Genomic DNA, 16,928 nt, shown 5'->3' on the forward strand with positions numbered 1-16,928 from the left:
TCTTGTAACTATATTCCTACATAAAACCTACCTCTGCACAGGTAGGTATACATGTATATACTGCTTACCCTTGTATTCACCTGCTATGGTTTTATAAGAAAAACATGATCTCTCTCTAAAAGTCTGTCTTGAACACGTTTGAAAAATGGTCTTGACAAGCTCTTAAAAAGTTAAATGTAGGTGTCTGATACCTGTGAACACCCTGCTTCTACACACGGAGGAGGAAAAAATGTTCCTATAACTACATAAAGTCTCTCTGGTTATTGTAACCACAAAGCCCTCTCTTCATCTGTCAGATAGTCCCAGGCTTTTCACTTGACAATTGTATGGATTACAATTAATGTGATTTTTTTTCTATTGAAGTGATATTACAATGGTGTCACAGTTATCAGAGGGAATTTTCATTTTATTTCAGTAAATAAAGAGCAGAGACAGGAATCAATAAAGCAAACATGTGCTAATGCGCTCAGTAGCAGGGAAATTGGAAGTGAAAATGTACCGATGAATTGTCATCATCCACATTAACACTTCCCTGTAAGTCTGGCTTCTTTGTTGTGGCTTTTTACTGCATGACTCCCATGATACATCAGTGTAGGCCATTTATTGCAACTCTGTAAACAGCTGAATATGTTTATGATTAGGAGACGGTCGTCACATGAACCTGAACATGTAGAGAAACGTGTTGTATCACATTAGCCGTCGTTTATGAGCATGTTTCAAAGCATGCAGTTGGTTTTATTTGCTCTTGGTCAAAAAGCTGTGCTCATGCTACAACTAATAACGGCGTTCTTGTTGATCTTTTGCATTCTTGCATTCTAACCTGTAGAAACATTAGTAACATGAAACTGCAACCATTGAGCATAACTCTGGCTCTGTCTACCTCCATCTTGCTCTCAGGTGACCCTGCTGCAGAGGAGTGGTCACAGTGGAGCGTGTGTTCTCTCACATGTGGGCAAGGCTGGCAAGTGAGGACACGATCTTGCGTTTCTTCTCCCTATGGGACACTGTGCAGCGGAGCCCTGCGGGAAACGCGCATGTGCAACAACACCGCCTCATGTCCAGGTGAACCTGGGATCACAGGCTCAGGTACTTTTACCCAACTTTTCATTGGCTGCCTTTCAGCACTAGTACTGTTTTTTCCAGAAATAATGATGAGGGCTCAGTCTTTGTTTATGTGCAGTTTGTTTGATGCCATCCATGATACCTGCTTCCCTGCAGTGCATGCTGGGATATGCCCCTGGCTTTTGTGACCACATGTAGGGATTAAAAAGTCGAGAAAATAAATGACAAAGTTTAGACGTGTTGCAAAAATGATGACCAATTACCTACAGATATTTGCAGACTGCATTGCAGGCCTCTGTTTTTTGTTTTGTTTTGTTAATGTAAAATTTGACTAACTGCAGCTTTTGACCATAAGCTCTCTACTTAGCACCTCACTCAGTTGTGCAGCATTTACTTATCTATTTGCAATGTGTTAAGAAAGCTGTGAAACTGAAGAAAATAATGACAGTGTGAAACTCTGTCACTTTTGAGGAAGGTAGGCGGTATGAGCACACACACACACTCAAACACATCATGTGGGATCTGCTCAGCCGAAACATAATCTAACCATGGTGGAGCAGAAAAGAAACCTACAAAATGAGAATGTCACTTCGTCATTTCAGTTCACACTATGAGCCAGCTGAGTAAGAGAGAGAATGGGGGAAAGAGAGAGAGAGAGAAAGACTGACGTGACACTTAAGTTCGATGTCAGCAAGTCTATTAGACCTGCTATAGCTCTGAAGTTCATACTTCCTGGATTCTCTATCTTTAGCTCTCATCTTTCACTGTCCTCTGAGTATTGTTCTCCCTTTCCTTGTCTTGTCTATATCTATGATCTATATATCAATGTCTTCTTATGTCTGTTCAGATAGATTAGTTTTTGAAAAATGAAAAAAAAACATCTAACTGCATACTTAGAAGATTAACTTCTGAAGATATAATAGATAAATGTAATTTATCTATAGATGTAATTTAAAATGGAAAGTTAGATATACAAAGATGGAAATTATTGATTGTAAATTAAACCTGCGTTATACAGTGATAAGCATAGAAAACATTCAAAATGATAACAAGAGCTGCTGCAGCTTTTGCTTCAATTTCAGAGGAATTAGAGCTTTTCATTTTAGATGCAGTGGCAGTTCCAAGATATATTTAACCAATCAAATACAATTTTCATTTGCATACATGCTCTGCCAATCAGAGAGAGTGTATCCAACCCTATCTGCTTGCTACAAAAAGGCAGGAGCAGAATGAAGAGCACCTCGTCCATTTTTCCCCTCTGCAATACACAACGCAATCAAGCCAGATCAGTTCACTGAGGGAACTTGTGTACCGCTCATCCTGAATTATGTCAGCCCTGCTCCCGTTTGATTGCCGATGTAGGTCTTTACTAGATGAAATTGTGAAGTACTGCCTGTCCTGCTCGGGTTTGATTGATTGCCCTGATTGCAATTGAAGTGAAGTTCTGTATGGCACTGGCTCCCTTCTGCCTGGTCTCCGTCCCTCCCCTAATCCACTTCTTATGCTAAGTCCCCAACCAGAGGATGACAAAAATTCAGTGCTGCTTGGTAAAGCCACAGTTGATGAATGATCAAGTGGTGCAGCAAACCTCCTAGCCCCTCCTGCTATATTAGCAGTCTTTAGCCTGCAGACCAGCAAAGGTAGCAAAGTCGTTTTTCAGTTTTATTACCACACTTGAGGAAGAGTGTGAGGCTTTTTAGTCGCAACCTCTTAAAGGGGAACTCCACCATTTTCACACATCAAACTCAACAAATCTTGGGGCGCACCTGTGTTGCTCCAGAGAGAGTGGTGCAAAGTCTGATAAATTGACTTAAATGATGTCACTTGAGGCAGCTTCAGTTGAAGCAGAAGACTCCAAGTTTGAGAATGAAGGAAAAAAAATCTGATGGCAATGAGACATTCAGCAGCTGGAAACTATATTACTCACTAGCATAGCACAACCGGATCTCCAGCTGAACCGATGCTGATTTAGTTGCATTATGGATAATGTAGACACAAGGTTTTGACATGAAAAATGCATGGAATAAAAAAAAATAGTGGGCCGCATTCACGCATTCAGTGTGTACACACAAATTAGTGCTTAAACCATGTGTGCGAATGTTATAGTAGAAATGTAGGATTCAGCAATGTTTTTTTAAACTGAATTTTTTTGTACTCTGCGAACAAATTTAAAACTGCCTCAGACCATGCTTACGTACAAATGATGAAAGCCTGTCTGTCTCGGAATATGTAAACATGCACCTTTTAACCAAATGCAGAGCTTATTAATACTGCATTTAGAATTTATTTTATCTTCAGCCTTTCTTCTTCATCAATTGTTGTCATAATTTAAATATTCAATCCAAGTGTTCCTGTCCAGCTTACAGTGGACTATATGAGAATTTAATTTGTGTGTAATTATGGCTACTCTCACCAATTTTAGTGCCATTACATTTTTATTTTAAGATCATTCAGATCTGCATCATATTCAACCTTGATATAAGAGACTGCAGTCCACTCCTGCAGTAAAGAGCCCAACATGTTTGCAGACGCTCACTGATGGTTCAACACTGGGGTGTGTGTGGCCTGAACATGTGCATATTATCAACTTGCTGCAAATGTATTTCCTTATATAGAGAAATGGGGCCATGGTCGTATGCTGATTGCAGACAGTGGGCAGGAGCCTGCCAGTTAAGAATGATTCTGATTCACCAAAATATGCACAGTGGTAAGAACAAAATTAGCTGGTGCACATTTGTCATGAATCAGACGGTAGTTTTGCATGTGCACTTATATTAGACGCAGAGTAAGAACGTTTCTACGCGCATATTAGTGAATGAGGTTCATTGCTCCTGGTTTGATTTTTTTATCCTTCCATTTTAAGTCAACAGTGTTATAGGAGTACAATGCTTAAATGATGTAGCATCCTTTTTAGAACAAGGATCTTGCATTGCCTGTCCACATGCATGGTTTTTGTCACTGGGCAGGAGGAATATCCCTACAGATAAAAAAAAAAACATTGAAATTGTGCAAAATCTTGCCTTGGGATATTTTTGTTGGTCTGAACTTGTCAAAGCCTGAATCAGACAAGACCTCCCTTTCACCTCCCTGTCACTTAATGAATTGCATGTGAAAGCTTTGCAAGGGAGATGAACAGCCTCATCAGTGGTGATTTTACCAACATGGGCCAAGCCAAAACTAGCTACAGTTGACATGTTTGGCTTGATTAATGTCTAGACAAAAAGGACACAATGGATCTTTTTAGTGTTCTCTTTGTAACAAGAGAGAGTCTTTGTAAGATCAATCTTGCTGGCTACTCAGAAGAAACAAGGGAATCATGTCTGAGCCTGATATGATAGCAGACCATCCACTCCACCAGCAGATCTCTGCACCATAATGTGACAAAGAGAGTGATCGCTGATGCCCTGGCTTCGTGACTATGGCAGCCATTGGGAACTGACTGTGGGCCTGTCCAAGGAACATAGCAGAAAAGCCTGCATTGTCCCTAGACTAGAGAGGGAGAAAGCATGGCCCTGTATTCTGTTTGGCAGACAGTGTGATACTCTCTAGACTAACCTCTATGATCCCAGTGATACCTAAGAGAGTACATCTCAGGAAAATGGCACCAATGTCCTCCATATACAGCCACTAATAATGACAGTGATGCTTTTGAGGACGGACTATTAAATGAAAAGTCAGGTCTCATAACTTCTCTGGAGATATATAACTCAAAGCAAAAGTGGGGCTACGACTGTCTAAATGTCAGAGTCACAGCACGGGGTGTAGTCATTGAGCTTTAGCCGTTTAGTTTATAGAACCCCATCATTTGACAAGGCCTCTCTTGTGTAAAAGGCACTGGATGAACATTTATATAGGGAGCGGCATCCATAGGGTTCTATAGGCATTACTAAAAATGTATCTACATTCAAAGAGAGGCGCCCCTAGAAAGTTTTTATAAAGGGTGGCTAGACGGGGCCACTGAAAATCTTGGGGTGGCACACCAAAACCAAAAGCCATAACTGAATTTCAGGAATTCAATTATGCTTTTAAAGTAAAGACTACCTGAAAACTATATCAGTATGAAGGTTAAGGGGTAGCATACTGATATCCTTTAGTCTCGTTTTTTACAACTAATGGTAGTAATCATATGATTGTAATTATATTCTGTACAGAATAATGGGGGCACAGTTAACATTTTGGGTTTCAAAGCAGTCCTTATTTAATGTGTTATATATCTGCATATACTTGTTAGACGATTCATTGATCTTCAAATAGACTGGTTGTCCTTTCCTTAAAAGACATTCGGCTTTAATTTGAAGAATTACAATGATTATAAGGAACAAATAATGCACTTGAAACAAGCCTTCTAAAGTTACGCAGATACTTGTAGGTACTGAAAGAACCTTTCTTCATTCAGAAATCTAGAGGTGAGAGGTCAAGCCAAATTTGGAGTATTATTTCACCCCCTTTCCAAAAAGCTAAGCTAACATGGTTGGTACCAATGCTTCATGTTTTTTAGTATTAAAAGATACCACTCCTTTCAGTCAACCTTTCAACAATGAGCACGCCACAGCTGTTTTAAGACAGTAATGTTGGCCTCCTATTGTCTTTGCCAGAGGGCACCAGTGGGTGTGGCAGCAAGTGTATCCCATTGTGATGCCGCCGCTGCGTTTAAATTAGACCAAACCTTGTATGGTGTCATATTCTGAGTATTTTTATGGAAACATACATTTTGTGTTTGTTTGTACTTACATTGAAGGTATCCCTGCATCCACAAACACAGGCTGTAAAAGTGTTGTGATGTTAATGTCTAGTTTTTATTGTTTGTGTGCAGGCTTAAGGTGTTACTGTTGTTTTGGCTCTGTCAATTGGCATTTAAGTGATATTTAAATGGCATTATACTTAAAGAGCAATTCGGTCTGCTCTCATTTTTTTCTGTACATCTCTGTAAGTTTGTGTGATTTCTCCATGAAGTATATGTCGTTGAGTATATTAAATGTACACATATGCTTTCACATTTCAGTAAGGAGTCAGTCAGTGTTTACTGGTGCAAGACATATAAAAAAGGAACAATTTTCTTCCCTGTCGGTGCATATGCTAATCTTGTTTTTATGCAAATGTGCCGACGCGATTTGTATGTCTAAGTGCCTCATTTTCCATTCAGTGTCGATATTAATATCCTCAGCCGCTCCTTTGATGGGATATTGGTTGCTGTGTTATGTTCTATTTATTATTTCATTTTTCCCTCCACTCCTCTGATGTTTTGTGACGTGGCTCTGGAGGCGTGTAGGGACACTCCTGGGATTGCCTGAATGGGATCACATCAAATTCAAGTGGGACTGGAAACATGGGGTAGCAAAGAGATATGAAAGTGTTTAATGAATTTGATGTGGTTGACTTTCCAAAACAATTTTCTTTGTTACTTCGACTTAATTTGGCGTAGAAATCTACATGCTTGTTTGATTTGTTGATCTCTTTGCTGCTGGATTCAAGCCTCGTCTTCCATCTGGTCCGATGGGGAGTCATGAACAAACATTTAGTATACAGAGACACACACACACACACACACACACACACACACACACACACACACACACGTACATACGCATACTTATCCGGACTGCAGTAATTTGGACTTAAAATGCAGTCACTAAAAAAAATGGTTTTTTTTCCTGAAATACTGGAAAAACAATAATCATGAAATGAAACAACTCCAGTTTGAGTTTTTAGAGAAAATTCACTATACACACATAGACACACATTATGCATGTAAGTATGAGCTGCAACTTTCAACCCTGATGTTCAGAACATGACGGCCAAATGCGCCAACCTCCTGATTTATCTAAAGGATCTTCAAGTGAAATCTTTCATCCAACATCCTCTGTTTGTTTCATATGCATTCACTCACAATCACAAATTTATAATGCACATAGGCATAAGTGAATACGCACACGCTTTCACAGTTTCCTCCAGTATCCTGAGGTGGGGAGAGTGCAGTCTGCATATTTAATTCTTGTTTGCCAGAATTTTCTATTCTGCTTTTCTACCATTTATTTGTGTTTGTGCACCAGTTAGGACTCAGAAGCATGGGTGTGTTATGAGTGAGAGTGTGGGTGGATATGTCTTTGGGCGCATCTCTGTGCATGCGTGTTTGTGTGTGTCTGCACGAGTTAGGGAACATCAAAGAAAAGTAGCTTGGACAGAAAGCCAATGAAGTGAAAATGGACATTTTTTTCCTCGTTTTTTCATGAGTAAAACTCCTAAATTAAGGTGATACAGATAATCAATTTTAAGTAATGGTCTGCCTCTTGACAAAGCAAACCAGGCAGTAATTGGTCCGGCAAATTAACTTTCTTTTTGTTTTGTTTTTTTTTTGGGTTTTTTTACACGTGCTGAAGTATAAGGATTTTATGCCCCAAAGCGTGCAAAGTGAAGTAGTACCCCTACTTCTGTTCCATTTAGCTACTGCTCATTTGCCATAGATTCAGTGACATTTAAAACATGAAGCGGAACAATGGTGCATTATGAATACAGTATGTCTGGGTCACTGCATAGTCAAATGCTGCAACATCACACTTCCACTAACCATTCAAGCAAGACACTGAGAATGCATGCGAAGATGTAGTGGTGGCTGACTGCAGATGGTGAACACAGAAACTCTCACACACCCACACACACACCCTAATATGTAGTTTTAAATAATGCAGCTATCTTTGCTATGACCCCAGATGAAATTGCTGGTAATGATGCTAATGCTTATGATCAATACAATGCATTTGTCCTATTATAGGCTGTGCATTCACAAAGTCTAGAATTAAGATATCTTTGATATCTTTATATAGCAAGCATCATTACACGGATTTAATAACTGCGTAGATTATAAAAACGTGTATTGAAGTCATGCATCCTCATTACACATATCCTTAGTCTTTGCGTTGCTGTGAACATCTGCTAAGTGTGTGTGTGTGTACGCATATGCTTAAATAAGGATGGTGAGCATGGCCATTTTATCCTCTCTTATCTGAGCTTACTTGCATTTGCATCAGAAACACAGCCCAGAGAAAGTAAATCTGTGTGCTTCCATTTTTGCACATTCTCCAGCTACATATTTTTCATCTACCCCTCACCAAGCTGAATTTTTGGAGTTCATGAACTTGATTTTGTGACAAGACAGATCTGTCACTTTCGTGGTTTGATCAACACTGATCAGTTTGCTATTTAAATCTTGTTTTTCTTTTAGTGCCTGCTGTAAACATGCTCTTTTCCACCTCCCTCAGCGACTGCAACCCTGACGGCAAAGAACTCCCTTTTAATGTGAGCAGTTGAACCCAAAGACGTGCCGTATTATGTTAATGTAATTGTTGGTGTCAAGATAGACAAGATTTTTGATATAATTGCCCTCTGCTGCTTTGTTTATGACTAGAAATACCACTCAATGGGGAGTGCTTACCTGGTCATCAGTAGGTGCTGTGATACATTCCACATCCCAGTATCTGAGGACATTTTTATCGTGTTTTTTCCTCCTTAATTTGCTTATCAGATTCTAACCTTGTCCCCATCTCCGATGGATATTTTCTCCTTTTAATGTCTTAGTCCCAAAGCAGCTTCAGGCTTGATTTTATAGGCTAATTGATTGGCTTTGCGCAGTCAGACTTCAGATACACTTGTACTGGTTTGAGAGATGGAGATTCGATTTGGATGAATAAGTAATGTCTTACAAGCAATCTTGTAGCAATGTAGAAAAAAAGCTAAATAACAGAACTTTGACTGACTTGTATTATTTTTTTTAGTTTGTTTTTGTATCAAATTGCCCCAGTCTCTTGTGAGGGTTTTGCAATTACTTTAATTTTGCAGATACCCCCAAGAAATCTGCTGCTTGCACTTTGGAGATCCTGATTATGTTTTGTTTTTTAACAAGATTTATTAAATTAAATATTTTGTAATTAAGTCTTGTTTTATGTTTGATACCAAAATATTTTGGTTGACGTACTTGCACATTGCATCCTGCTGCATTAAAATGCCACCTTTTAGGTGAGTAACAGCTGTTCAACAGACACAACTTTCCCAATGGGTTATACGAAAGTGCAATTTCAGAGCTCAAAAATCTTAAATTTGGTGGCTGTTGAACATTCTGAACCATGAAATTGAGCATTTAAAATAAATAAAGTTGGGATTGGGGGTCAGGATTGGGTTGCACCAGTTCTTTGTAAATCTATCACTAAGTGTGTGCGTAAAATTCTTCTCAGGGTCTTAGTAATTCGAGCTGGTTTCAAAGTTTGTTACTCCATCAAAACTAGTTTAGTGATGTGTGTTTAAAAAAAGTACTTATAGACATCTGTAGCCAACACATTTTCACTTCCAACTGGTCAAATACAACAGCATGGCCGGTGGCCAAACACTTCAAACTGTGACGCTCTACGTGAACCTCTCATGTCAGTTTTGCAAGTTTCAGTTTCTTCTCATTATTTACGTATGGTATTATTTTTAAAAAATGAACTTTCAAGTTCACAGAAAACAACTAAATAAGAACAGAATGATAAATGTGTTGTGACATTTTCATATTAAATTATGCTAACCTAACTGAGGATAATTGGTTATGTAGTCTATATGATTGCCATAGCCTTTGAAACTGGTCAGTGACTCAGTAAGTGTGTGTGTGTGTGTGTGTGTGTGTGTGTGTGTGTGTCTTTATTTAAAATTACTTTTAAAATTACTTTTGATTGATTACTAATCAAGCAACCTCTCTGATTATTGGACCATATTAGATATTAGCAAGCAAACATTATCTTTCACAGTTGGTTCAGTCAACTATGCAACACTTACTCCTGCCAGACAGGATGCATAAATATTTAACAACTATATGAGAGAAATTGTTTGTGATGTGGAACCCCATGTAAATTTAGATGTGCGCAAATCTCTGCTTCATAAACACTTACGCTATAACTAGGCCAACTTTAGTTAAGCAAAGCGCACAACTGAGATTAAAAATATCTAATTGAATAAACTGTACAGAAACAAAAAGCGACACACATGCTTATAACTGGATACAGTCCTGATGCTTTTGTCTCTCTGCAACATAGCCACTCTGTACAGCATCTTAAAGATGCACTGATACCATATTTTGCAGTATTTAAGGATATCTAACTGTTTACCGGCTCCCCATATCTCAGTACTTTTTTAATACCACCGTCTTCTCCCTCTCTCTCAGCCCTCTATAATCCTGCTCCTCTGAGCCATCCTTCACAGAGTAGACTTAATTATTTATCGCCATGATTTATTTAGCTTTGCTCAACACAGGACCAGCAATCTCCATCCTGCTGTCTCTTACTTTCTCTCCCTCTGTCCCTCTCTGTCTCCATATCTTGCTTTCTATCTTTCTCTCAGCATCTCGCCAAATCTGCTCCTCTTCCTTTCTTCCCATCTCTTTCAACATAGCGTAATCTCCTTTGGTCTCTGGCTGAACATTTCTGTATTTTTTAAATAACTGCCTCATTTTCTTGGCCTTTCAAACTTTCTGAGCCAAAAATCTTTTTTGTGCTCTTTCAAATTAACTAATAATCTCCCCTTTTTGTCATGTTTATCTATTTTTATTCTCACCTCTCTTGACACTCACTAACTAATCCTGTCAGTCATCTTTTCCGCCTCTGGAGTCTCCTGTTGAATATTTCTTTTTTTTTCCTCTACAATCTGTCTTTTCATTGTTCTTTTCTCTGAAGCAATTATTTTTGTGCATGTGTGTCTACACATGTGTTTTTCTCTTACATGACACAATCTGCCAGTGTCACAGCGCTGAAACAGATCAACTAGACATTTTCCTGCAAGAATTAGCGTCCATAAAGCAGCATCACAGAAGTAGACTTGAAGTTCATTAGCTGCAAAGTTTTTTGTGCAGTTCCACTGCTCATTTATTCTATTTTCAATGTATTTCATCGTCATCTGTGGCTAAAATGGGCTGAGATGTGCAGTAAAGGGGAAAAAGAGGAACTGAGAGAAAAAAAGATCAGAAACATTTTTAATACTTTAATTGGTGTTTGAAGTCATTGGAGTCTTTGGATCCTTTTGGTTCACTCTATATAGTAACCGAATGCTCTAATAATTTCAGAAGCCAACTTACTACATTCATTTCCTTGTCATGGTTTGAGCTGCATGACTTCAAATGCTAGAGTTTCCATTCCTAACCTCCATTTTCTTTCATTTAACAATGGTTAAGTGCAGTTTCATTCTCAGTGTTTCTTTTCCATTGGATCTGGAATGTTTTTGTGAAGGTCAGAAGGTCATTTCCGTCATGTTTTTTAAGGAATGTGCATCGTCTCACTTAATTTCTCATGTTTCTCTCATTCTCTAACCCTCCTGCCTGCATTGGGATGCTCCAACCCCTCCCTTTCTCCCTCATTCCTCACCCCCATGTCGTGTTTGTGGGTGTTTGCAGTGCATGGGCTGTGGGAGGAGTGGTCGTCATGGAGTCTGTGCTCTGTGACCTGTGGGCGGGGCTCCAGGACGCGAACCAGGAAGTGTGTGAACGGAGGCGGGGTCTTGGCTTGTGGACGACCCGAGATTCAGACCAAACTCTGCAACATAGCAGTGTGTCCTGGTTAGTACCATCCCCATTCACATGATACACCCAGTCTCTCTCTCTTTGCCTCTCTGCCTAGTCATGCATGACTTCTTCTTTTTCTACCAAATCACAAAAATCAAAATCAACTGGGTTACTGTGACAACTCTGAAGTTTACATTCACATGCATTTACTTTTTGTGTTCTTCCATTACAGCTCTTGCATTGACCAAGTGTCTCTCTCTAATCTGCTAAAATGTGGACGGACGCTGCATTCATGTCACATTGTGCAGACTGTGTAGGGAAAAATGTACATGTCAGCCTCCCATTGTTCTAACCTAAGGGTATCGGTGGTTTCTGGCAGTGATGGTATCTTCCACATGATGAAAAGAACTAGACCAATCTAATGACTGCAAAGCCACTATAGCTTGCAATTACATCTTGACACCAATAGAAGCTCAACTAAATTAAATGACTTTTTGGTTATAGCTCATCCAAATTTAGAGAATTGTGTCAGAAAAGACAGCCGTTAGAGTCCAGAATTTCAACAGATATTCTGAATGGAGCCCCGCCGGTAGAAAGATAACTATTGCTCTTGACTCTCCCCAAACATATCTGGAACAGCACTAACCTCTTTCAGTTCAAAACACTTATCAAAACCAATCTTTCCAAAATAAGCTTTCTTCTGATTGATGTTATATGTATTTTAATGTTGTGTGTTTTTTATTTGTGTTTTAGTGTTCTCCATTTTATGATCTTTTATGACTTTTGGAAAGTGTCTTTAAGTACCTTGAAAAGCATTATTATTATTATTATTATTATTATTATTATTATTATTATTATCATCATCACCAAGTATAATCAGTTGTATACAGCCAGGTCAGCCTCCAATAAACTTAGGCTTAACCAGTAATTTTATGATCAGCAGGAAAAAACAGGTACCATTTTAGCTTTGCAGATTAAATGAATAGAACAGCCAACAGCCCAACATTGACTGCTGGCCTGGTGTGTCGGAGCCCTTAGTTTTTGCATAGTTTGCTGCTGTTTTTTTTTTTTTCTTTCTGTTGAATGTCTGATATTGTATGTAACACAATGCAAATATGTAATCAAAGCTTAATTTCCTTCATCTATATGGAGTTCCCAAGGTCACGGAAAAATTGGTAAATTCATGGAATTTCACAGTCACTTTGTCCAGGCCTTGAAAAGTCATGGAATTAGTAAAAATAATTGAAAATTGCGGAAAAGAAATGAAATTTAACTATGTGTAATGACATTAATTCTTCCAGTAATCTTCTTTGGATAACCTTTCTCGTAATGTAACATAAAGGCTATTTTATTTTCTGTAGCTGTCGACATCACGTAGCTCTAGTATATGTTGATGCGTGACATGTTTGAAAAGCATCCAGAAAATTTTACTATAGGTCCTTTAAAAGTCATGGAAAGTTTTTGAAATTTTGGCCACTGAAATGTGTGGGAACCCTGTCTGTAGTGTGACAAGATTTGTACTGAGCTCTTGGATTAACACATGGACTGGAACTTTTTTATCGTACCATTCTGTTGACATGGCGTGAATGCAGCATTACCCCTGCCTCTCCTGTCTGCTTATTCTCATTGCTTGAGCTCTTGTATCCTCTTTTAATTTTGTATTTTTCTGTCGGCAGCCATGGGATTCATCCCCATTTTTCAACTCTCACTCACTCAACCTGATCAGTTGTAGCCTAGCAAAGCCTTTAGGTTGGACTTTTGTGCTTCCTCCATGCTTGGCTTGGTTTCGATTGCTGAGCAGTCCTGCAGTGGAGCTCCTCAGCTATTGTCTTTGAGATTACCTGTTAGGCCTATACCTTGTCAAGAACAGCAATAAGGCTCTGGTGCTGCCCCCTCTAATTCTGGTGTCTATGGGGACCTCAGGACTTTATTCCAATCTGACTGACTGACTGACTCAGACTGTCCAGCTGAAACATCTTTATCAGGCTGCATTGGAGTGGAAAGGGACATACCAGCGATTGAAATAATGTCTCAATAGAGCCAACTAAAGAAAGAGAGTGGTGAGTTTTGACTTACAGCTACCTGTTACAGAGCAGCTTTACAGATGTAGTCCTGTGATGTAAATACTTACATCTACTCATTAGATAGGGCACAGTTTACATTTAGCACAAAGAAAAGCCCTCAGCATTTTTAAGACTTAAACTGTACTTCAGGCATATTCATTGCCTCTGTGCAATTTTAATTTTGTATTTCAAGTGTCCTTTTAGAAAACCACTTACTTTGAAAGCATTGACATTAGAAAGGAATATTAATTTCAGTGATTTAATTTCGGTCTGTGCTTTATATTTCAGAATGTAAATGGTTTCTACACAACATTGGAGTAATGGCATTAATGGGCACACAGACACTAAAACATAAGACAGTTCATAGCAACATTGGCGGCTGCTTTTTGAATAATTTTATATCTTGAATTAATTTCAGTCAGAGCAAGAGCATGCGTGCTTGTATAGTATGTAAGGCTGAGCAATTATCACAGGGTAAGTGCATTTTATTTGTTTTTGCAAAGGTAAAGAATCCTGCATCATTTCCCTGTAGAAAACAATATATACTTATATTTATATGAATGCTGCTGGAGCCTGTCTGGGCGATGGCTTTTTGTGTTCCTACGCTCCCTACTGACTAATATTTATTTGTTTTTATTTATTTATTTGGCCTTTTTGTTTTTATGTTTTTCAAAGCAGGGGTTTTATAAGGTTAATATTTAAATAAAACAAAACTGTCCCCATTGCCAGACAAAGCGGCTGCAAAGTTATGTCTCAAAGAGGGAGGAATAGGAAGACGTCGTAATCTAAAGTATGGCCTCCGGGATGTTTTACCATGCTGTTTTGGGAACAGTGATGGAAAGAGAGGGTTTGGGAGAAAGGCTCTTCCTTCAAGGGCCTCAAGGAAATCTGTGTACGTGTGTCCTCATATGGTTTATGTGTTTGTGTCTGAGTGTGTGAATCTATCACAACAGATTCAGCGTGCTTTTGGGAGTTCAAAGGCAATGGTCCTTTGAAATGATGAATGCCAGCAAAGGCCTTTTGGCACAAACGTCCATGCATAGAGAATAGAGCTTTGATGGATCTCATCTGTATGCGTATGCGTGTGCGTGTGCGTGTGCGTGTGTGTGTGTGTGTGTGTACATGTGTACGTGTGTGTGTGCGCACGTGTGTGTGTCTCAGTGATTGGATCTTTCTCTATATATTCAGACCATATGCTACACTATATGTCTATGCTACAGTGTGTTAAACCCATGTAGAATTAATCAAAATTGGACTCCTTTACTGTAATTTCTTATCTCTCTTCACAGTGGCTTATCGCTCACGTAGATATACACTGGAACATCAAACAAATGCATGCACATGTGGGCAGAGCCGCAAATGTTAATATGACAGCTGTTGCATCAAATAAGACAATCAGCAGGCTAAGAGTAAAATGAGCAGAAATGTCATACATGAATAATTAATTTGATCGTATCAGACCTTTTAAAGCTATCGGCAAGAACTAGAATGCGCTCATGTGGGGGCAGAGAAGCTGGCTGGGAACGTCCTTTATGCCTACCTTTTTTTTCTCACAACGTAAACAATCAGTTCACAGCTAAGCATATGTAAGGATTAATGGTTATGTCTTAATTACAGGCCAATTAATAGTTTGTGTGTTTGGCAAGAAACCCACTTCCTACGAGAGAGAGATGCCATGCTACACTGCCAGCTGCATTCCTATATGCTGTTTTTTTTCTACTGGGAAATGTTTTTGCATATACTGTATTTCTAGCTTGCCTTGAATGCATTTAACATAGAGTAGTTCCTGCTGACAACAGTGTGTAAATTTGTGCCTGTCATACAAATTGTGCTATAAATCTGCTATTTTGCCACTTTTTTCAACATTACAAAAAGCTTTTTACAGCTGACTGTATATTTTACTACATTTTTGTGCAATTATGTGTGCTCCTGTGTTTTAGGTGCAAACGTTTTCACACTGCTATAAAGATGAGGAGATGGTTTGTCCTTCTTTTGGAGGCTGTTCCCCACTTGTCACTTTAATTACTCAGAATTAAACTTGGGAAATGTCAAGTTAACACTTTAATTCTAGCTTACAGCTCATTCTGTTAATGTCATTCCCCAACACGGTGTTGGCCCCAGCTAGTTGGAACACTATACGAGCCACACACACACACACACACACACACACACACACACACACACACACACACACACACACACACACACACACAGTGTGATTGACCACATTACCAAGGAGAGTTGGCAATGCTTTCCCACTTGGGAGAAGCAGACAAATACATTTACTACACTGTACTTCACTTTCTCTGCTACTTAAAGCCCCTGTGTGTAGAATGTGCGCCTCGATATATCATTCTGAGCTGAAACAGGAGCAGTTCTCACTTTGAATTGCTATTCTTGTTAATATAAAGACAAATAGACAGGCTTCTGTGCAGTGTAGCACATACACAATGGCTGTGGCATGGCTTTTAAGGTAGGTTTCCTGTCTTTTTCATAACATAGTAGGCTGTAAAATGTTTAATAAATGCCTTAACCCATTTAATTACACATTTTCAAAAGTACTTTGCTGTAACTATAAAAGCATACAAAGTGTATTTCTTTTCAGCATAGATTTGTTACTCGACAAGAAAATATAAACCTCTATCAGCTCAGCTTGACTGAAGGTTACATTTAAGTGACTGAACAATAATCAAACTGTAAATTCTGTTCATGGCAATATGAAAATCTACACTACACAGTATTTGTATGTTCATCAAATGACTGCATGTAATGTTAAAGGGGTCACTTATAGTAAATAAACCTATTGGAAATTCTCACCTGACTCTGCTCTTCTCAGCTTTATGGAGGTTTTACAGACAGAGTAGCAACTACCTTGTACACACAGTGGTGCTCTAAGCAACTAAAGAGGAAGATGTTTGTAGAGAGCTAATAGTAAAGTGTATAATAAACTTACTTTCATTGGATAAATACACCTTCTTGCTCAGAGTCTGCTGAAGTGTAACTTGACTTATGTGTGCATGATATCACAGAGTTGTCCACATCAGTAATCCAACTGAGGCAATACATGAGTTGGCTTTTTTTTCACAACACAAGTGACACTGCTGCCAACAGAACTTTGCATTGTGTTGTTACTCAGTTCAAATTATTACCTCTAGGAGTGTATGTTTGTGTAAATGTAGTAGACGATGCTTAAACAATTAATTTGAGAGTAACAATTTACTGCTCAGCGCAACCATGACTGGTCTGAATATATTTCACTAAAAACAACAGTTGCCACCAAGGCTCTG

General features: G+C 38.8%; 1 protein-coding gene across 2 annotated transcripts in view; it reads left to right on the top strand.

Annotated features, from left to right (window-relative positions):
- Window positions 1–16,928, top strand: part of adgrb2 (adhesion G protein-coupled receptor B2) — a 303,815-nt gene that overhangs the window by 179,341 nt on the left and 107,546 nt on the right. For both annotated transcript variants that reach the window (XM_088089892.1, XM_042506819.2), the window contains 2 exons: window positions 898–1,086; window positions 11,471–11,632. In XM_088089892.1, coding sequence (XP_087946018.1) covers window positions 898–1,086; window positions 11,471–11,632 — 351 coding nt within the window. The remainder of the gene's footprint in view (window positions 1–897; window positions 1,087–11,470; window positions 11,633–16,928) is intronic.

This window comes from Plectropomus leopardus, chromosome 17 (assembly GCF_026936395.1).
Source record: "Plectropomus leopardus strain MGB_pleo_1.0 chromosome 17, ASM2693639v1, whole genome shotgun sequence".
NCBI classification, from domain to species: Eukaryota; Metazoa; Chordata; class Actinopteri; order Perciformes; family Serranidae; genus Plectropomus; species Plectropomus leopardus.